Source organism: Accipiter gentilis, chromosome 16 (genome assembly GCF_929443795.1).
Source record: "Accipiter gentilis chromosome 16, bAccGen1.1, whole genome shotgun sequence".
Taxonomy (NCBI): Eukaryota; Metazoa; Chordata; class Aves; order Accipitriformes; family Accipitridae; genus Astur; species Astur gentilis.
In genome coordinates this window covers 23,351,870-23,373,245 of record NC_064895.1, presented here as the reverse complement: position 1 = coordinate 23,373,245, position 21,376 = coordinate 23,351,870, and the positions used below count along the sequence as shown (strand labels likewise).

The following is a 21,376-nucleotide window of genomic DNA, read 5'->3' as shown; positions in this document are numbered from 1 at the left end:
CTTTGAATTTATATTTACAAAGTATGTATATTTTTATATATTTACTTCTAAGTAAAACAGTCAAATTATGAGGGAGGAGGTCTGCTTTGAATTTTAAGAGTTATTACATTATTTTCTTCCATGCCTATAAAAAACCCAGTGGAGAGCATATCTTTATGGAATTAGTCACCAGAAAAAAAGATTTTCAGTCGCTGTCCTCAGGGATAGGGAAAATCTGAAATTCTTCTTACCTTTGAAAATAAATTATTAGCAGGTTGGTCTTTTCAGGATATATATTAATTCTCCTGGAACATTCACACTATGTACTTTGATAACATGTGTGTTCATAGTTATTACTTTGCTGTGACAGTAGCTGCTTGCACCGACTTGCTAGGACTGTGCTAGAAGCACTTGTTGCTATAATAATGTGGGTTGTAGCCAAAGATATCTTTCTTAAATGAAATTTATACTTGCAAGAAACCTGTCATGGAGATGGTTGCTGAAAAAATGCTTTTGCATGTTTAGTCTGGGAATGAATAAACCATTCTAACAGCAATCATGGTCCTTTGAGCAAAAGTGCGCAAAATATTTAGTGTGCAAAAAATAGTGAGATTCTTGGGGAGTGTTTATGAAGGCAAAAATGAGAATGGAGAGTGAATGCTGATCTTGAAACACTTCTTGAATGAGATGTTAACCGTCATACAGCTACAGGTGTGAATCTGGTGATTCGTTGAACTGCAAAATTTTAACACATTTGAGGCAATGCCATGTAGAACTTTAAATTTCATAGTTGAAGAGGGAACATAATTTACCAGATTGTATTCAAAGATATGTTTTGCTGAAATCTACTAGAAGAGTTTCAAGATTGATTGCCATTTTCTTGCTTACTTTGTGACATATAAATAGGAAATAGTGCATTTCACTGTATGTTTAAACAGAAGTTCCCTTACAATGTAAATTGGATTCTTGAGAGAAACTATGGTGGTGGCGGTAACTCCGGTCAAGGAATTGTTACTGTATTTTTAGCACTTTGCAGCCACTGACATGTGAATATATTGTGGTGGTCTTAATCTTCCTGTCATTGATTATAAAAAGCTGAGGAGTGTTGTAGCTACCTGCTTCAAAAGATGATCAAAACACGGTATTTTATATAAGGAAAATGTGATGTTGCTAATATTTCATTTTCCATAAATGAAGTTGCTGCTGACAGCTTTAGGAGGACTTCTTTATTTTGTCCAGATAATTTTTATAAGCATTAACCACATTATGCACTTCCCATTCATATCTTAAAATTAACATTTTAAAAAGATTCAAGTGCTGCTCTTAATTTTTGCTATTGGATGTAAGTTGTCCTCATTTGTGTATTACAGCAATACTCACACTGCCTATCAATTACTAGATTTAGATCTGATTTAGATCTCTTTAGATTTATTATCAGTATATAATCTAGATTCATTTAGACTCATTTAATCAGAAGAAAGAAGGGGAGGGTTCTTGAAGTGCAGTTTTGCATGCAGCCTGCAAGAAGAGCCTTTCACTGAGGCCACTCTAAAAAAAAAAAAAGGTATACCCTTAAGAGAGGGAAACAAAACTCCAAATTCAGGTGCATAGAGGGTGTACCCAATGCTCTCCCAGTCTTTCTGTCATACATATCCCCAGTGAGTTTCTGTTTTGTTTCGGTTTAGTTTTTAAACTATTTTTATTTCCCTATTAAGCAGCATGAGTGAAGAATTAAATTTGTACACGTGAGGAGAATGACAGTCTTAACAGGAGCTTCTTAAGAGGAGACATTAAGTCTTTTTGGAAAATGTGTTTGCATATATGGATAAACACAGATGAGAGATGATTAACATCACTAATGTGTCTATATTGGCATGTACATCAGCTTGCAGTCCCTTTGCTTTGTCATTATTCTCTGAAAAACTGAAAAAACCTGTTGAATTTTTGTAGATTCAAAGCTTTGAAAGTCAGTTTATGTAGGAAAAGAGGAAGCATTTTATAGTAACTTTCTTTAAAAGTGCTGTGGTTTTTAAAGCAACTTTTTAATATCTTATTTGAAGGTTTATTATTCCCTTGGCTGTCTTCTAGTGAGCAATACAAATACTTGAAGAACCGATTTAACAGTTCTTTGGAAGTAGTAATGCTCAATAGAATGTATTTTTAAAGGTCAGGGTTTTTAAAGTAATAACCTTTTCATGCTGTTTTGGGGGTTTCCATTCAGAATTTTGGCTAATTCTTGCATTCATTGATTTGAAAAATTAGATATTTGTCAAGAACTTCCCAACTAAAACGTCCTCCTACTTAAAAAACAAACACAAACCCAATTATTTCTGGCAAACTGCTTTTCCTGCAAAGGATGCACACCCTGACCTTTAGACAGGTAGGAGTTTTTCTGAAAGTCACTCTGTTTCTACCTGGTATATCAGCACAGCTCTGTAAATATGATTATTCCCTGCAATTTCTCTTTGTTACTTTGAGGCTGTAATATTTTATACTTTTTTTTTTTTTTTTTTTAAGCATTGAAAAATGGTAAATTGAAATTGTATGCTGTTTAAAAAAAACCCCACAAAACAACCTGGAATGTTACTATTTTGTCAGACAAAACCAACATATTTTTGTTAGCAGTCCCAATTATTTTTTTTAGAGTATTGGCAAGATGAAGCATGAGCCTTTTTCGCAGCAGTACGGTGTTAGCCCTCTGTACGAGAACCTTTAAGCGACATTGAACGCCATTTGTTTATCGGTGAACCAGAGGAGTATTTGGTTCACGCAGGGTACGGTGAGCAGCGTGCATCCTGCCTGGCTGCACACAATCCGCAGCAACAGGAAACCGCTTTGCACCAGCTTTGGAGGCCGACAGACCTTGTTTGAAAGCGAGTGTAAAGCAATCTAGCTGAGGAATTGTCTCAGCTAGCGCTTGCACATCTGGGAAGCAGGTTTGTGTTTCGTAACGTCCTTGCCAAACTGGTAGGAGCTGGGTGTGTCTAGATCTGACTTTGTCTCTTGAGAAGCCAAGCTTTTATTTTGCAAGTGACGTGCTTTATTCAATGGTTTTTTTGTTTTGGTTTTTTTTTTTAGGAGGCCCAAACATATGGGCCATCACCTCTGAAGAGCGGGCCAAGCATGACAAGCAGTTTGATAGCCTTAAACCCACAGGAGGCTACATTACAGGTCGGTCTGAGATTCTGCATTACATGTTAACTTATGTGTGCGCATAAGTGTCTTTGTAAAACAGTTTGAAAACTGCATCCTATTTCTCGCCCTTTGTTGTGACTAATAACCATACTGTTTGGGCAAACAGCCATGTGTTATTATTAAACTTCTACAAGCTTTGGGCTAAAGTCTGGCACAGGAACGCTCTTTTATTAACCCTGTCACTTCTGCAGCTAGTGGTTGTGTGCTGTCATTCTGTCTAGTTTCAAAAACCAAAGAGTATCAGGCGAAATCTGTGCTTAGTTGGGAGGCTGCCAAGGAGCACTTAACAGTAGCTATTGTGGCAAGTGACGCCAGAGACACCAGAAGTGGCTCTCCTCTGTCTGAACAGTGTTAGAGAATACTGTGCTGTTAGATATCTTTGTTTCGGGGAGGAGGCAGGGAGAGAGATGCTGACAGCTTGTCCTTGTTAATGACCGCTCGAAATTTATTACCCCTTGGGCCTTCAGCAAGTTCTGGATAGGCTAATGGCATTTTGCAATGGCCTGCTGTCAGTTCCAGTTGCGTTCAGGTGCTTCTCCTCTGAAACAATTGGGTCATGTTGCTGCGGACCCCAGAATTTGCAGGTTTTAAATTTAAGAATCTTCTTGTGACATCAAGAAAAGGCTCGATTTCACTGGCAAAGATGACTTAATTTAAGAGTGCCCCATTCTTTGTGTGCAGGTGGGCACTAGACCAGCCCCAATCTCTCCTACTCTCCTAACTACCTATGTGGTGACTCCACTGCCCCTGCTTTTCCTCATTTTGGTCCAAAAAAGACTGAGGAAAGAGTGGGGAAGTTGTCTGTTTGGAACATGCACATCTTCTGGCTAAGTGGTAGGTAACTCGTGCTTTGGCCAAACAGCTCTGGGAGGCTGGTGTTTACTTTACCACCAGCTGAAAAGTATGCAGTCCCAGGGACTTGACTACCTTTAGGCCACATCTGGGCTCTTACCTGCACGTACATCTGTAGACTTCATTATTTATTTGGCTAGTGCTTGAAATGAAAGGCTACGTATGAATACAAAGGAAGAAAGCTGAAAGAGTAACTTGGAAGTCTTAGCTTTAAGCACCTGTAATTCACTCATAGGTAAGCATAAACACCACTACCTGTGTTTTATTACAAGTTCGTTTAACAGCACGGCCAGTACCAATTGATGTGGAACTTGATATGGGATTGCACAACAGTTCCCGTTCCCTTCCCAAAATACTGAAATAGCGGATGTTCTGTGACGGAATGGGATATTAGCTAGGACATGAAATTTTTCCAGTTTTTCTAGAGAGGCAGTACTGGATAAAGTTAGATCGAATGAAGGAGAAGGAAAGAAGTAGCATGCACATCCTTTCCTGTAAAAGTAATTGGGTAAGGACCAAATTTTCAGACATTTTTACTTCTTTAAATCTTGCATCTGTTAAACTGTTGGCAGCTGTTATTTGTGACCTGTTAAAGCTTTTTATAGCTATTTGAAATCACTTCTCAGAGCAGGGATTCAGTATTACAGAATACGAGTATCTGATGATTGCAGTCACCAGGGCAGGAGTTAGGTGGTACAAAACTGGAAAGCTTGGCATCTAGCATGCTGGTTCCTTTTGAAAATCTGGTCCCATAAGAGAGTGCTGAGGTCTTCTGAAAAACTATCCTCTAGTGTAAAAGTCTGTCTGTCTTTCTTGTTTATCACAGGTGATCAAGCACGTACCTTTTTTTTGCAATCAGGTCTACCAGCTTCAATCCTTGCTGAAATATGGTAAGGTATTATTTACTTTTTTTTTTCTTTTTTTAAGATAGGAGATACATAGCATTCAAATACTACCTTTAGTATGTTGTGTTGTCTCAAACAGGCTTTCAGCAGTCAAAGTAGGAGTGTTGTCTGAATCATCATTTTAATTTTCTTAAATTTAGAGGAAGGATTGAGCCCATATGTGTACCAACACTTAATTAAAAAGTATCTTTTAAAATCTTTCTTATGATGTTAATTCAAATTGGATGATATTGAACACAGCCTTTTTAAACTATAGTAAGTGCTTGAAACAAAAAATGATGATAAATTGCAAGGCTTTCATAGAGGGAAGTGCCTGTTGGATTGCCACAAAGGTAATTGTTAAGCCTTGTCTTTATATTTTAAATAATAATATGGAAAAAGAGGTAAAAAATAACACTTTAAATAAAAATATGGAAAAAGAGGTAAATAATGGGTTAATGAATTGCTGGAGATACCAAATTGAATGATGTTTGAAATACTAGTAACCACTAAAAAATGGCAATAAGATTAAGTGTGGGAAAATTATATGCTACTAAATTGGGAGTGGAAAATACACTGAAAGAAGATGGAGAAAAAAAATCTAAAGCCACAGAAAATGTTATAACACAGTTGTAATACACTGTAAGATACCAACCAATGCTGTAATACGGGAACTGGAAGAAGTGCTGCTCTTTGCAGCAGATATGTGATGATTGCGACACTTGAAACAGACATTTTTTTTTTCTTTGTAACTCCTCGGTCTTCACTAGAATACTGCGTTCCTTTTGGGATACTTGGTTGTTATCAAGGTGTACATATGCTAAAAGACGCGGAGTGGAGGCTCATAATAATTAAGAACTCACTTGTGAAAGAATATTAAAGAAACTAACTAAATGCAAAGTTAATTTCTTCTTCAGACACTTAAAGTGCCTAGAAAAGAGATTTAAAGAAATTTTTGTGTAGGGCCTTGGAGTTTTATACTGAATAGTAACAGAATGAAATTGAAAATGTAGCTTAATATTAAGGCTGACTTTTTTTTTTCCTCCTAATTATATTTACATTCATGTGCCTGATCCTCGCATATTTAAGTACCAGTAAGATTTCATATTTTCTGTCTGACCAGAAATTTTGTCTGTTTATGTATGCACTGTTGCATATATTTCCTGTTGTGTTTGAGTTCCTTTGACACTTTTCCAAATAAAGATAGTGTGGCTGTCGGGCTTAAAAAAACCCACAACACTGTTTGTGAATTAATGGAGTTTTCATAGTAGTATATAGTGCCTTTAGCAGGTTTCTGCATCCTCCCATTTTCAGATTCTTGCATTAATTCCTTACATTACCAGACATTAATTTAAAATAATTAGTCTGGCTAGTAGCATAGAAAAAAGCCTAGCAGAGGCATGCAGCAGAGGCAACAAGTATATCCACTGTGCAGGAGACTACTGCTTTTCCTAGTGTCTTCCTACTTTCTCAGGTGTTAAGTATTGAATATATATATAGCAATTTTAAAACTAAACTCTGCAGAAGACTACCAAGGGGGTAGTCAAACTTCTCCAACTTCTGAGGGTTTGAATGTTGTCAAAAGTAGAAAATCTATAAATGGTTGCAATAAGTTTCTTGTTTTCTTGTACAAAACCACTAAATAAATCTGATAGAAAAGCTTCTCGTTAAGTGAAAAAGTTAAATTTGCATTTCTTCCTTGTGGGCTTTTCTAATTTTATTTTATTTTGTTTGTAAGGACGCTATCGGACCTGAACAAAGATGGAAAAATGGATCAACAGGAGTTCTCTATAGCCATGAAACTCATCAAGCTGAAATTGCAAGGACAGCACTTGCCTGCGGTTCTCCCTCCTGTCATGAAACAAACTCCAGTATTTTCGCCGCTAATGTCAGCTCGCTTTGGTACTTATGAATATATAATATATATGAATATACTTAGTTTTCGGAGGTAGAAAACCACAGTTAATTGCAGCCAAATACAAGCATTAATCTGACCATGACAGTTGAGTGAATCAGTGAAAAAGACCCAAGGATATTCTGATTTAGTAAATTCACAAAGTCACTTTCTTGACATTTTTTATAATTTCATTCTTTGAAGACACTTAATAATAAAGGAAAACCTTCTGTTGAATTTTGACGAGGTGCAAGAAGGCCATTCACATCTGTCATTTGACTCTCAGGCTGTCATCTCGTACTGGTGGTCTTTTTTTGTCTCCCTCCTACTCATTCTCCTGTTTGTATTTGGGGTTTGTAAAGTTAAACATAGTAAAGATCAAAGTTTTGGTAGAACACTTATTTTAAAATATTTTTTCAAAATTAATCAGGTTGTCTGTGTTGGTTATATGATCAATTGAATAGAATTATTTAAACTTTTTTTTCCTTTCTGATGGTGTTTTGGGATTCAGTGCATGCCTGTTGCTGTGTTGTTGTTTTGTGGAACAAAATATATGTAATGACTTCAGCTGGATTACAAAATTAGTGCATACTTCTATGCTGAAATTAAATAAACATGCATATATTAATTACATACACAATTTAAAATGTCTGCCCATCACAAAATCTTGTGTGTTTGCATACAAGTGTATGCATTTATAGATAGCTATGGTTGGCATACAATTAATTCCTATTAACCTTCCATCATCTCATCTGCATGCTGTTGTCTTCCATGAGATTCAGCCAGTAATTCAAGTGCCCTTATTTGCTTTAGGCAACTGCCTTAAAGAAACCATTTGCTAGGCATGGGTCCCAAAGTATGGACTTTTCACCCCTATGGATTCTTCTAAGGCTGACACTCGCAAGAAACTTGATTCAGAAACAGTATCAGCTTCTCCCTGTAGGGGATTGTCACAACTTTTGAGTTGCATTGTAATTCTGTCTCAGACATGGAAAGGCTTCTTGAAGAACTAGTTATAACTGCAATTATAGAAAACTAGATCTTATTCTTTGGTGAAATACTAGCTAAACCTACCTTGAGAATGAATTGCTTGTAAGGATTTTTTAATTTATTTTTTTAGTTCATGTTCTTCAGTATATTTTTTTTCTATGAGCTGTCTTGTCTAAACTTTAGAGAAGAAGTAAATATTACACACAGGCATCTATTTTAACTCATTGTATCTCTGGACACAGGTTGCTTTATGTATTTTCTCCCTAGCATAATGGACCCAATTTCTTGCTGGAGCCTCTGCAATATTAAATCATGAATTGTTCGATTTTGCTCTAGGAATGGGTAGTATGCCAAATCTGTCCATGCCAACGTCTATGTCTACGATCACACCATTAGCTCCCATGTCTCTGACCTCCATGACTTCCATTCCTCCTTTGGTTATCTCTGCTCCCCTGGTGCCTTCTGTCAGTACCTCCTCGTTGCCAAATGGAACATCCAGCCTTCTGCAGCCTTTGTCCATACCTTTCTCTTCAAGTAAGTATAGTACAGTCCAGTACTTGCTTTCGGAATTGTGAATCCTATTTTCTCTGGCTAATTCCAGACAGGAATGCTAATTCTTGCATGCAAGTTAAAAAAACAAAACAACTACTACATTTTTTCCAAAGTTCACATTTGTCAATCAGTTCTAACTAGTTAATCTTAACAACAAGGCACTGATTAGCTTTTTTTACTTCTCTCAAAGTCTTGAGTGTTTATTAGAAAGCATTACGTTATACCCAGTTTCTTTACAGTTTTTTGTTTTGTTTTTTTGTTTGTTTGTCTGTTTCAGCGCTGCCTCATACTGGTTCTTTAGGTCCCATGGCAGGAGGGTTTGGTGGTACTAGTATACAGAAGGCACAGTCACTAATCGACTTAGGATCTAGCAGGTATGAAAGTTAAGTTTAAAATGGTTATATCTTAAACTTAAGTAGTATATCTTCCAAAACTTACAGAGCATTTCTATTTTCAAAGTATATTCATTAAAAATTAGTCTATTTAGTATGACCTACCAAGTCTGAAAACTGTTTTGATAGGCACAATAAATAATATTTTCAGTAAATCTGACAAAACTATCCAAAGTAGGTGAGGAGTTCAAATGAGAGAAAGTGGTGCCAAAAAGAAGGGAAAGTACCTCATTAGGAAGTAGAAGTGAAACTTACCAAGTGGTTTTAAAAGCAATGTTTATGGATTGGTGTGCTCATTCGTTATAGAGGGCACCATGAAATTAGCAGGCATGTAAGGATAGTATTTGTTATAAATATTTATGTGTGAATTTGATTTATGAATAATAGAAGATTATGAATCCTTGTAATCAGCTGCTGTGTTTCACTGATTTTAGAGCTTTGCCATATTCAAAGTGAGGGACTAGGCTTATCTATCAAGTGGGCATCCAGGGAACAGTCTCCCAAATGACAATCCAGAGAGCATCACAGCCCCAGCTCAGTTCCAGAAGGTGACTCAGAAGTACCTGCACCTCTTTGCTGCTGATACAAGGCACCTAGAATGAACGCGTGTCTAACTTTGGACTCCTCATACAGACAGACACCTGATACTAGCAGATGTTCAATAAGTTGATTGTAGGCATCGTGTGTGCCTGAGATCATCTTATGGTTTTTTTCTTCTTTTTTAATTAGAAAGCTTTCTTTTGCTGGTGTTGTAGTGTTGCAAAGTAGCTCTTCTTCAGTGTTACGGTTGACAGCATTTTCACCATCATATTACCTAATTCCATGCAAAGGATGTCTATCCAGCATCATGTCCCAAAGGCTTTGTTTATATCAGCATTCTTTATTGCCGTGGATAACACTGCAAATAGTTTTTTACTTGGCAGAGTAGGGGATTACCTTAAACAAGGCAGGGTGGATGCACCTGGTTTTGTCTGATCTTCAAAGATGAGACACTATGAAAATGCTGGGAGTTGCAGGTGGAAGTTTTATAGGTGTAACTAAATGCTCCATCAAGTGCTATTCTGCAGAAACTGAATGAGTTGGAAAAACTCCATTCAGCCTGTCATTGTCACTAATAAAAAGAATAGGTAGAGATGGAATATAATGGCTTTAGCAGCTTTAGAAGTTGATTTTAGTTGTGAGTTTTTCAGATAAATTTATATGCTCATGGTTATTCATTTGTATACCTCTTAAAGTTACTTAGACATTGCCCAATGCTTCACAGCCCTTGTAAACATTCTTGTGAAAGTTGAGAAGTTTTTCTATGGTGTCCCATAGTATTAACGTTGCAGTGGTGGACTGAGTGTGGCGCAAGTGTCTGAGATACCAAGCAAACAGGATCTTGAATTCAAGAGTTTCATTTTAGATATGTGTCCTTACTTTCACAATAAAATTCCTTATTAGTGATAAATATTTGTAGCAAGTTAGCAGAGGAAAAACTTTGTGGAAGTTGTTTCATGTTACCAGAAGATATTACATATCTTCTGTTCCAGTACCTGTTTATTATTAAGCCAAGTAACTTTGAGTTCTTTCTCTCTCTCTCTCTCTCTCTCTCTCATTGTATTACAGTTCAAATTCTTCCTCTAGTGCTTCACTAGCTGGTAATTCACCAAAGATTGCATCCTCAGACTGGGCAGTTCCTCAGTCCTCCAGATTAAAATACAGACAGAAATTTAACAGTCTTGATAAAAGTATGAGTGGCTATTTATCAGGTGAGTATGGCATTTGCTATGGAGGGGGAAAACCATCAGTGTTTTCTGCCTCTGGAATGTTGCAGGCTGAGGGGTGGAATCCAAGTTTGGGATTTGACTTCCATATGAAATAAAAGAAGAAATTGTTGACATTCAGACCTATGCAGGAGAGAATGAGTTTCGGTTACTGGTTCCAGTCAGCTGAGAAATGGAAATATCTATCGGTTTATTGGCCTGGGCTCTGTGTTAGACCTGGAGGGGCCTGAGGAGGCAGCAGTCTCCCCGGGTAGATTGGGGAAGCTACAGCAGCAGCAGTCAAGGGGAAGAAGAGAAGAGTGGCAGTAGTGGGATCTAACTAGAAGAGCCTGAGAACCATAAGGCTGGGGAAGTTAGCTCCATCAAGTCAGCAGTCATTCTCTAAACGTCACTCTTTGGACTGAAACTCTTTCTTATGACTTGTAAACTGGGGGACATCTCAAGACCATTTTTGTGCCATGTGCTGCTATGCATATGTATTTGTAATTGCTTAGATATTTGGGCTTTATCTTTTCAAAGAAAACAATTCAGGAAAGACACTGCAGCCATTGATGGGAATTTTTCAAAAGTAATTTAAGGAAGTCATTCCTTGTCGATTTTCAGTGACGTTTGTGCTGTGCCATGGCATTATGGTGGTTTCGAAAGACTTCACACAAAGTTAGTAAGAGTTTTATGAAAGTTCTTATAAAACTGGATTACTCACTGTAATGCAGCGAGTAGAGTGCTGGTCAAACAGTTAGTATATGTAAAGTCAGTATGTATGTCTGTATCTGACTCTGTTTCCCATTTTCAATAAGCACTTGCCAAGCCTCTGCCTCAGTTTCCTAGCCTACAAAAAAGGAGGCTAGTTCTCCCTTTCAAGAAAGGGACTCAATGCTTTTCATCTTCTTCAGTTGATTTTGGGCTGAAGGTTTCATCGACCTGCCTGGAGTATACAGTTCTGTGCTATCAAAGGAAAGCTGGCAGCTTTCCAGCATGCTAGCTCAAGCTTTAGGTAGACAGTCAGCTGTGCTTTCATAACAACTGTGGGGATTACCATAAATATCCATTCTTCATGTCAGTTTTTCTGTTAGGTGCTCCGAGTGAAAAAAAACTACACAAAAATACTTAACATCTTTATTGTGTTCAGGTTGTAATGCCTGTTGTTAAGCTGAGAAGTAAAGCCAACTCTCAGCCACTGATGAAAATGGATTAGATAATATTAAAAATAAACATGCCCCAGTTCATGACCTATTTTTTTGCTACATGTGAGTCTTTGTTCAAAGTATTTTTACTAAAATCTTTTTCACTAAGGATTTCAAGCAAGGAATGCCCTTCTGCAATCAAACCTTTCACAGACTCAGCTAGCTACTATTTGGTAAGTTTAGTTACTGATTATGAATTCAGCACATTTATGGTGTTAAGAGAGGAAATATACTTTATTTAATAAGAAATGATGAAGGGACACCATAGATCTAAAATCATAAACTGAAACTAAGCTACTTCTTAAATGAGTTTGTTCATTACTACATTTTCAAAAGACACCTTGACATAATACAGTTCATTTTTTCACTCTTTAGTGTGTGTTAAAGTCCATATAATAGTACAGATATTAATTTCAATTTCTGATTCAGTGATGCACTAGTTTAGCTGAGATAAGGATTTGTTCATTTTAAAAGTAGGATTCTGACATCAAGCTTGTTAGTTTTAAAATATAGAGAAAGATTAAAAATAAAGTAACCCTTAGATTTTTAGAGTTTTACTGCAGTTCCCATAAAGGTATCTGCATATTACACATTTGTTAAGACTTGCTTTTACTGTGGTGATGGAAATGGTTATAGTTGTCTGAAGGCTTGAATAATCTGCCCTGCTAGATATGTTAGTTTGAACTACACCTTCAGACATAAATCAGATGTAAAATATACTGGCCCTAGAGAATTCACAATGACTTGGTGCTTTGCATCTCTTTCTGAGGTCCCTTTCTTCTTCGTCTTTATCCCAGGGCAGTTATTTGTTTGTCTCTAGCAGCAGCAAGCTGAAATATTCCTTATTATTCATTCAACGTGTTTGGTTGCATGCTGTGAGGGTAAAAAAGGGAGTGTTGGGTTGTATTCCTCCACTGTGGAGTATGGGGAAATAAAGCAGGTGTATAGTGACTGTTTTCCTCCTGGGTGCCTAGCCTGAATATGTCAGTAGCCAATGTGAAGAGGTCTGTGTACTCATGTAGAGGATTAAGAGCCCAAACTTCAGTTCTGTCCAAAGTGAGAAATTACAAATATTTCTACCAGGGTACCATATTCATGGTGATTACTGTAATAATGAAACTGTTATGTGTGAATAGTCCTGGTCTTTGAACATAATAAAAATCTTGTTTCATCATCTCCTGCTTTTGTTTTTCACTGTGGTGTGTGTGTGGGTGATGGGGTATTTTTGTTTGTTTTGTTGTTTCCCTTTTGGTTTTAGGTAGCTGGGTTTTTTAACTGACTTTTTTTTATCAAGCAGTTATTTTATTAAGCATTTCACTTACATGCAGTCTAAGGACACGTTCTTATGATTGTGTCCACATAGATAGTTCTTTGAGAAAGGTTCCTGGTTTCTTGCCTGCATCTCTGGAAACATTTCACTGGTTTCCCACCCACACCACCACCCTGGTTGTGTGGGAAGCATTTTGTAGGCTAACGATATGATTGTGTAGTTTCCCTTCTCCTTAGAGGGGGTAGGTGATCCTTTTCCTACCCATTGCAAGGTACTCTGGGGCAGCTCACATCTTGCTTGCACTGTTGAGGAGACACAAGGGGAAAAAAGATTTCTATGCAAAGGTTCCTGTTGTAGAATTTGATGTAATTTTATATAATGTTTTCTTTTGCTTTAAAAATATTGGAAAAAGTGGTTTCTAGCATTTTGAGCTTGTTAAGAACAGTCCTGGATTCTCTTCCCAGCTCTTCTCTTGGTGATACAATAAATCAAGAGATGTCTCTTAACCTTTCCTGTCCTTTTTGCTGTATTTTACAAAAACATCTGAATAGCAGTATATTATTAAACAAAATAATATCTCCCTTCATCAACTGTTCATGTTATTAATTGTAATTATTTTTACCAGAACATCTCCCAGGAATTCTCTATTTTAAAAATTATTTTTACAGTAAATTGTTTCAGCTGTCATTTGTGAGTGATTGTGATATTTGGTTCTAATTATTATTGCTGTTAAAACTGTGCAGGTCACTAGCTGATATTGATGGAGATGGACAGCTGAAAGCTGATGAGTTTGTGTTAGCCATGCACCTAACTGATATGGCCAAAGCTGGACAACCTCTGCCACTAACTCTGCCTCTTGAACTGGTACCACCTTCTTTCAGGTATATCACTGAGGGCAGTGAAACATAATATATTTTCAATGGAAGTGTTTTATACAAAGAAAATAACTGTCTTATTTCTCTAAGAATGGTGGGGTTTTTTTCCCTCCAGGAGTGGAAAATGTACTGAAAATATAAATGGAACTCTGCCATCTTACCAGCCTGTGCAAGAGGAAGAGCCACAGAAGAAACAGCCAGGTAAAATAGGGTTCACATTCTTAATGTATAGGGCTGTCTTTGAAGGACACTGAAACCTTTAGAAAGTGGAAGACATAATCAAATCCCTAGGGAGCTTCATTTCAGGAGCTAGATCCCTTTTAACTTGTTAAAGGTTGTTAAGTGGATGTTGTCAGTGTATTACATCTAACAGAATTGAGAAGGCAGAGATAGGGGCTATTTTTAGCTGTAGGAAAGGAAAAGTGTGCTGATTAAGAATGTATTTTGGAAAAGAAATCCTTCATGGCCAAATACTGCCATGCTACTGCAAATTTTTTTTCAGTTGACAGTTCCTGGCATTACTTTGTTCTGGACATTTTGAAAGCAAGGAGTTCCAATGTAGCTTAATTCTCTGAAAACTAGATGCAATCTGCACATAACGTAGATTCTACTATTGACTCCCTGATGCTACCAGCAAAGGTCTCTTACATGCATGCTGCGAGACATGACTTGCCTCTCTTTTTGTAAGAGTGCTTGCTGGGAGCCTAAACCATTCCTTTGTATCTCTTTTTATCCTATATTGTAATAATTGAGCTTGATCCTGTTTTGTTTTCTGCTGGTTTTAATTCTAGGAGCTCATATAGGGAACACCCTTAAAAACTAAGCTCTTTCTCTGTGTGTTAATGTTTCTTGCACATTGGGAAATCTGTTTAACAGAAGATAGTCTCCTAGCTTATAAAAGCTGTTCTTTTATGTTTCTGCTAAAATTCAAGTCAATTTTCGTGGTCGGTTTTGAATGACAACTTTTTTTTTTTTTTGCAATTGGAGTAGACTTAGGAAAATTTAAAGGAAAATAAAAAAATAATAATTTAACAAATGCAAGATGCTTATATCATCCATGACCCAACAACCTGAGCTTGCCAAAAATAAAGTATCTATCTTTAGTGGCATAACTGAGGTACTTGTTTGAGAGCAGTGTTTTGCACAGGACAGAAATAACTACCTTTCCTTATTTTAGTGACATTTGAGGACAAAAGGAAAGCCAACTATGAGAGAGGAAATATGGAGCTGGAAAAACGCCGTCAGGTCCTGTTGGAGCAGCAGCAGAGAGAGGCTGAACGTAAGGCTCAGAAAGAAAGAGAAGAACAAGAGCGAAGAGAGAGGGAACGTCAGGAACAGGAACGGAAAAAACAACTCGAAATGGAAAGGCAGCTGGAGAGACAACGAGAGTTGGAAAGACAAAGGGAAGAAGAAAGGAGGAAAGAAATAGAAAGGCGGGAGGTTGTTTTCTTGAAATTATTTTTTAATGCTTTAAGGAATATGTACATGCATACAGCATCCACTTGACAGAGCATTCAGGATTTGAGTGCTGGCTTTGGTTCTGTCTCCTCACATGGCTATTGGCAAGTTGTCTTGGAGATAGAACATAATTTCTGTCTGAAAACATCGTGTCTGTTATAAATTAATCAACTCTTGGTATAGGCTGAAGATTTTTAGATACTTTATAGGACAGATGACATTTTCTTGGACAGATTTCTTGGATTTATACAAGATTGTACTGAATGCGTAACTGATAATATTTTGACAGTTGAACTGGAGACACATTTGCTTCTACTTGGTGTCTCAGCGCATGCATAAGACTTGCATATTTTATCTAGTTCTGTGAAATACTCAAAGAAGGTTATGAGCAATATCAGTCAATGTGCTCATTTATGGGCAGTATTCCAAGCTAAACAGACTTTCTGTCTGAATTATGTAGCTTTTCTTCATCCAGAGTTAGGAGCATGGCATGAAGAATCTTACAGGATCACTTCCTCCATTCTTTGATGCTGAAGTATAAGAGCACTTTACAAAAATCATTATGTTGAGTTCCTGTTATGCTACTTAGAGATAGAGCACATTATATTAAATCATGGTCTCTCAGTTCTGCATCTCTGTTGTAATTTAAGGTAATGTACCTTTTCTGCAGGCAGCAAAGCAAGAACTTGAGCGCCAGCGACGATTGGAATGGGAGAGAATTCGTCGCCAAGAACTTCTTAATCAACGTAACAGGGAACAAGAAGAAATAGTCAAGTTGACCTCTAAAAAGAAGAGCCTTAATCTTGAATTAGAAGCCCTGGTAAGACAGAAATTTCACTACACATCTTGAAATACAGTATTTTGAAGTATGCAAATCTTAGAATCTACATTAATGACCCACTAGGAGTTTCACTCTGTGTTGGATGAGAAATCTAAAGCAGACACTTTGGGTTGTTTTAAAGAATTGATCATGAGCTAATCTGCCCACAGATTTAGCGGAGAAGCGATTTTTGCCCTGTGTGGTATAATTTGTCTTTGATTTCTTTCTAGACGGACAAACATCAGCAAATCTCAGGCCGATTGGAAGACATTCGAAGCAAAAAGCAAATTCGAAAAACTGAACTGGAGGCTTTAGATAAGAAATATGACCAAGGAATCATGGAAGTCAAGCAACTACAACAACAGCTTCAGGTTTGAAACTTTCTGTTAAGCTTGTAGTTTTCCTTTACTTCCTATTCTGTGTTTCTGTAATGCTGTTGATAATAAATACATCCCCATAGGATGTGGAAAGAGGAAATGGGCAAGGCCATCAACATTGCAGAGGTTTTTAGTTTTATTTGTGGTGTTAAATGATTATAGGTACTACAAAAAGCTGATAGTTGAATGAGGACAGCTGTTAATACCTCATCTGTTCTTTTGTGAACTGATAATAGTGACTTCTCTTTAACAATGAATTCTTTTATGGCTCCAGACTCAGGTTTTTCTGAGGACTGTTTTCCTGTATGCAGAGCAAGTTGGTCTTTGGGCTGAATTACTTGCTGCTCTTTTTTTCTTTTTTTCTCTCTTTGAATAGCAAGACATGAATTATTTCAAATCAATTGATTACCATAAATTATCCTCTACTATATTTTTATGTAATTCTCTTGCACGTCAGGGAAACTTCTTTTCATGTTCCTGTGTGTGACAGAAAATTATTGGTTTGTTAGGCTTGGGGCAGTCAACTTAAATGTTCTCATGATAATATTTACACTTTTAGCATGTCTGTTAATTATTTTTTTCCAGCTGTGTTAATGTTTTTGGGTCAAAAAGCATTAAATTTTAATAGTATTTATACTGAGAGTATAGAAATAATTTTTCCCCTACCTCATAATGATAACTTACATCCACATTTCATTAACATGAGTTGAAGTCATGTTTGAAAATTCACCCATTTTTACTTACTGGTTTATAAACAATATTAAAAATTTGTTATGTTCTCTTCAATATCTACAGGAGTATCAGAATAAACTAATCTATTTAGTTCCTGAAAAGCAGTTGTTAAGTGAAAGAATTAAAAATGCTCAACTTGAAAACACTCAGAGTAAGTGTCTGCAAATTAATTCTCTTCTGTTTGCATTGCTGGCTCTTCATCACTTCTAAAATAGGCTGAAGGATACAGAGATGTTAATCGCATGTTCACTTTTGTATCTCTTCAGTTAGTGCCATCTTAGCGTTGTTTTATCTGCATTCCATTATTTCCTTCATGTTCTAAATAAGGAGCAAACAAACACGTTTTTGCGAGAGAGCACAGATTTTGCTTGAAACTTTATTTATACAGACTATACAGTCCACAGATATTATTACACCCTGTCTTTTTGTAGTAAACTCAAGGGAGTTCGTTTATGTAAAATTTACACTGGTCTTTACATCAAATCACACTAGAAGTCCCTGTCTAGAGAAGCTTGCTGTGAATTGGTCTGATCTTAGAAAAAACAACTTGCAAATTATTCTGTATATATTACATGTAATGCCTGCATGTCTCAGATAGGCGTTGGGGCCATTTCTTTGTGCTGTATACAAATAGGAAGGTAAATCAAGGAATTTTTGTGAGGACGGAGATTGGGAATGTGTGTATATTAGGAAAATAATAAAATAATGAGTGAAAGAAGAAGTCCTTGTAAAATTACTTGTCTTTTCTTATGCAGGTACAGGAATCAGTTCAGTGCACAAGAAATCCCTAGAAAAGGAAGAATTGTGCCAAAGACTTAAGGAACAACTAGATGCCCTTGAGAAAGAAACTGCTTCTAAACTTGCTGAAATGGATGTGTTTAACAGTCAGCTTAAGGTACATGCATTATCTAAATACTTAAGTCTTACACCAGTAAGCAGTATCTTTATTCCTCCATCCAGTCAAAGATTGGTGGCTCTTCTACCAGGCTTCCAAAAAGCTTTCTCCAACTTCCAATGTCAAATAAGAATTACCGAAAGTTTTGGAGTAAATGATGCAATAAAAATGCACTTTAAACTATTTCTAACATACTAAAATATGGATCTCTTGCTAACTATTGCTTTGCATGAATCCACTGTTGCTCACTCTCAACTTTTGCCTTCTAGAATTTGTTTTGATTTAGAATTGAAGTTTTTCAGGCCGTTGCAAATTCTGTTCTTGCACTACTGAGGTTATATTGGCTACTATTTTTGAACTGCGGAGTGAACATTTAACTTTTATTGAAAGAAGCACATGGTTTCATAGTACATTGTACAAGATCTGGTAGGAGACTTAGGTATTGTTCTAAAAGTAAGCATAGGCCACTTATCTGTGTAGAAGTTAAGAAATATTGACCACTGGCTCTGAAGGCTTTTTGGTTTCAGAGGCAACTCTTGACTTGCCTAAAAAAGCATGCAACTCTCAGGCATGGTAGCATGCATCCACTTTATTTACCAACTTACTCCTAGTGGCACTGATGTGAACTTGATTCTTAATTGATGGATTTATGCTGGGCCAGTGTGAGGACTCTGCACTCTCCAATAAAAAGAGCACAAAAATTTGTAAACATTTAAGGAGTTTCTTTTCTTTTTAAAAAATAGCTACATACAACATGTATTTTTAGTTACTTGTTTATTGCATGGCTTGCTGTGTTCAGTGGCTGCATCTAATACTCAGTCTTCCCTAAAATATGTTTTTCAAAATACAGTGCAAAGAGTAATTGGCTTTTTATCTACCTTATCTTACAGTGTGAGAATATGGATGATTCTGTTCTTCAGTGCCTTTTGTCTCTGCTAAGCTGTCTCAACAACCTCTTCCTCTTACTTAAGGTTATTTTCTAATCTTTGGCTCTTTTGGTTTTTAATTATTTCGCAGTTTTTCTCTGCTTACTCTTTCTGTTTGGATGTACAACTTCTATTGAATAAATTTTCCTAAAAGAAAATCGATAAGCTCTTTTTCTTTCTGCTAGCTTTTACATCCTTTTAAAGACTTAACATTTTCTCACCTGCTTAGAAATCCAAACTGCAAAATACTGATAGCCATTTTATTTCTTTATAGACTATGTTCACTGAGTTGTTTTACCCAGATATTTTTATTTTTAGTTAAGGTAACATCAACCAAAAAAATATTGTCTTAGATGGAAATAGAGTCTTCTCCCACTTTTCCATCTGTTGCTCTCTACCTGTATCGATACATCTTAAGCTGTGAGTCAGGTATATGAATTCTCATCCAAGTTTAAAAGTCTAGAAGTAGCATCAATATCCAGAATATGACATGGCAAATGCAATGCTATTAAACCTGCAGATTAACCCAGTACTAAAACCTACTTGCTGTTTTTCTTCAACACTGCTTTTGTCTGCTGGGGTCAGAAATCTGATTTTGAGAATAATTTATGAGGAAAAAAATAAATCAGAATTACTTAACTAACTGTCCCATTTTACATAAGGATTATTCTGTCCTTAAATCAAAGGTATAAAAGTTTTTATAATGGAAGTTTGGTTCCACAGTGATCCTCAATTTCTATGCAAAATGAGAAGAAAAAGTATTCTCAGCTGAATATGTTTGGGGAAAAAATTGTAGTCAATCGCTTGATTTACTTTGTTGCTACAGAAACTGACACAGAAATCTTGTTACCTTGCCCTTTTCATAGAAATTTTACAGTATCTCTTAGGCAACATGATTATTGGTAGAGGTGCATATTGTAGTGGTAACAGGTCATTCTTAATTCCTTTATGTGCATTTATGAGATCTGATATGAAAAGTCAGGGTATACCTGTTGCATTGCTCAGTGTGTATAAATAGGATTCCTAAGAAAAAATACTGTAGTATCTTACAGATGTTTTGTAACATAGTGAAGTACAATCTAAAGTAATTCCATTGTTGTTGATTGTTTTTTCTTCTGTAAATTTAATTATCCTAAAGATTCATGCTGATTTTCTGCTGTGAAAAAATTTGTTACCAGAGGGAGATGGCATAGGAATCGAAGGATGTGTTTGAAAGAAAAAGAGTAAAACTGTATTTATAAATACAGGAAAACTCTAGCCTGAGTTAGTGTCTTTAGGCTATGGCTTCCCACAGTGGTAAGCCTGCTGGATATTTTATGAAGTTTTTCTGCTTTAAATATGGGACTGATCATTCAGAAAGCATTGCAAAGGCGAGCACCCTACTGGAGGGATGCATTCTCAGGTTTATGGTATTGTGTTGGCTTTCAGTTGAAGTCTGCCTCCTTGTCGTTATTTAAAATATGCTTCATTGCCTTCTGTGTCCTTAGATAATGTTGTGTTTGAACACTGGGTTTTATATCTTCCCTTCTCCTCTGTTGTATTTGCCATTTCCAGCAGGTGTATGACTGGAAGGGCTCTTTGAAAGCCTAAGTTACGTCAAAGCCTTTGCAAACCTGCCATTTACTTTTATACTTCTGTTTCTTTGACTTTCTTTACAGTGACCTCCAAGGACTATTAATAACTTAATGATACTTTGCCCATTTGTATTAAAACTTGGTTCACAAAGCATTAAAATGCCTGGATGCTTTTCTTGAAAGATTGGCTTTGTTCCTTGTGATGTACTTAATTGCGTTTCCTCCTTAGGACCTGAGAGAAAGTTACAGCACACAGCAATTAGCCTTGGAGCAGCTCCACAGGATCAAACAGGACAAAATAAGAGAGGTAGAAAAAAGAAGAGCTGAACTTGCACAGAAAAAGCAACTAGAAGATGAGGCTGCAAGGTACCGTGTCTGAATGTATCAGCGTAGCAGTTTTTAAAGCAGAATAATGCTGTGGTGACTTTTAAGACACTGATTGTATTAAATGGGAGGTCTAATCAGTAAAAATGCATCCTATTGAGTTGCCTTAGAGGAAACATTTTATATGGGGTACCACTGGTATAAGATGGTTTGAATTTCCTCCTTCCAATCTGTTTTTATCTTCTTTTAAAAAAAACCCTTATAGTTCATATTTGATGCATAAATAAACCAAGTAGTCACTTTTGTTATTAAGATTTTTAGCTCCTGTAATAGATAATCCTCACACATTTAAAATTCCTCATATATTCTGCATTGTTTTACTGGCCTCAAAACTTCTGACCTATTTCCTCTAAAAGCACTTCTGACTGAACAGTTAC

At 36.5% G+C, this 21,376-nt stretch overlaps 2 protein-coding genes across 7 annotated transcripts in view; one reads left to right on the top strand and one right to left on the bottom strand.

Moving 5' to 3' along the window:
* ITSN2 (intersectin 2) overlaps positions 1-21,376 on the top strand; it is an 86,612-nt gene that overhangs the window by 29,926 nt on the left and 35,310 nt on the right. For 5 of the 6 annotated variants that reach the window (XM_049818424.1, XM_049818426.1, XM_049818425.1 and 2 more), the window contains exons 3-17: positions 3,058-3,150; positions 4,853-4,916; positions 6,649-6,812; positions 8,131-8,328; positions 8,624-8,720; positions 10,347-10,489; positions 11,798-11,861; positions 13,702-13,839; positions 13,949-14,034; positions 15,011-15,273; positions 15,962-16,111; positions 16,342-16,482; positions 17,284-17,371; positions 17,976-18,115; positions 20,845-20,981. In XM_049818424.1, coding sequence (XP_049674381.1) covers positions 3,058-3,150; positions 4,853-4,916; positions 6,649-6,812; positions 8,131-8,328; positions 8,624-8,720; positions 10,347-10,489; positions 11,798-11,861; positions 13,702-13,839; positions 13,949-14,034; positions 15,011-15,273; positions 15,962-16,111; positions 16,342-16,482; positions 17,284-17,371; positions 17,976-18,115; positions 20,845-20,981 — 1,966 coding nt within the window. The remainder of the gene's footprint in view (positions 1-3,057; positions 3,151-4,852; positions 4,917-6,648; positions 6,813-8,130; positions 8,329-8,623; positions 8,721-10,346; positions 10,490-11,797; positions 11,862-13,701; positions 13,840-13,948; positions 14,035-15,010; positions 15,274-15,961; positions 16,112-16,341; positions 16,483-17,283; positions 17,372-17,975; positions 18,116-20,844; positions 20,982-21,376) is intronic. The other variant, XM_049818428.1, reaches the window with a different exon arrangement.
* Positions 1-21,376, bottom strand: part of TNFRSF21 (TNF receptor superfamily member 21) — a 1,117,265-nt gene that overhangs the window by 1,072,458 nt on the left and 23,431 nt on the right. The gene's annotated exons all lie outside the window — the stretch shown is intronic.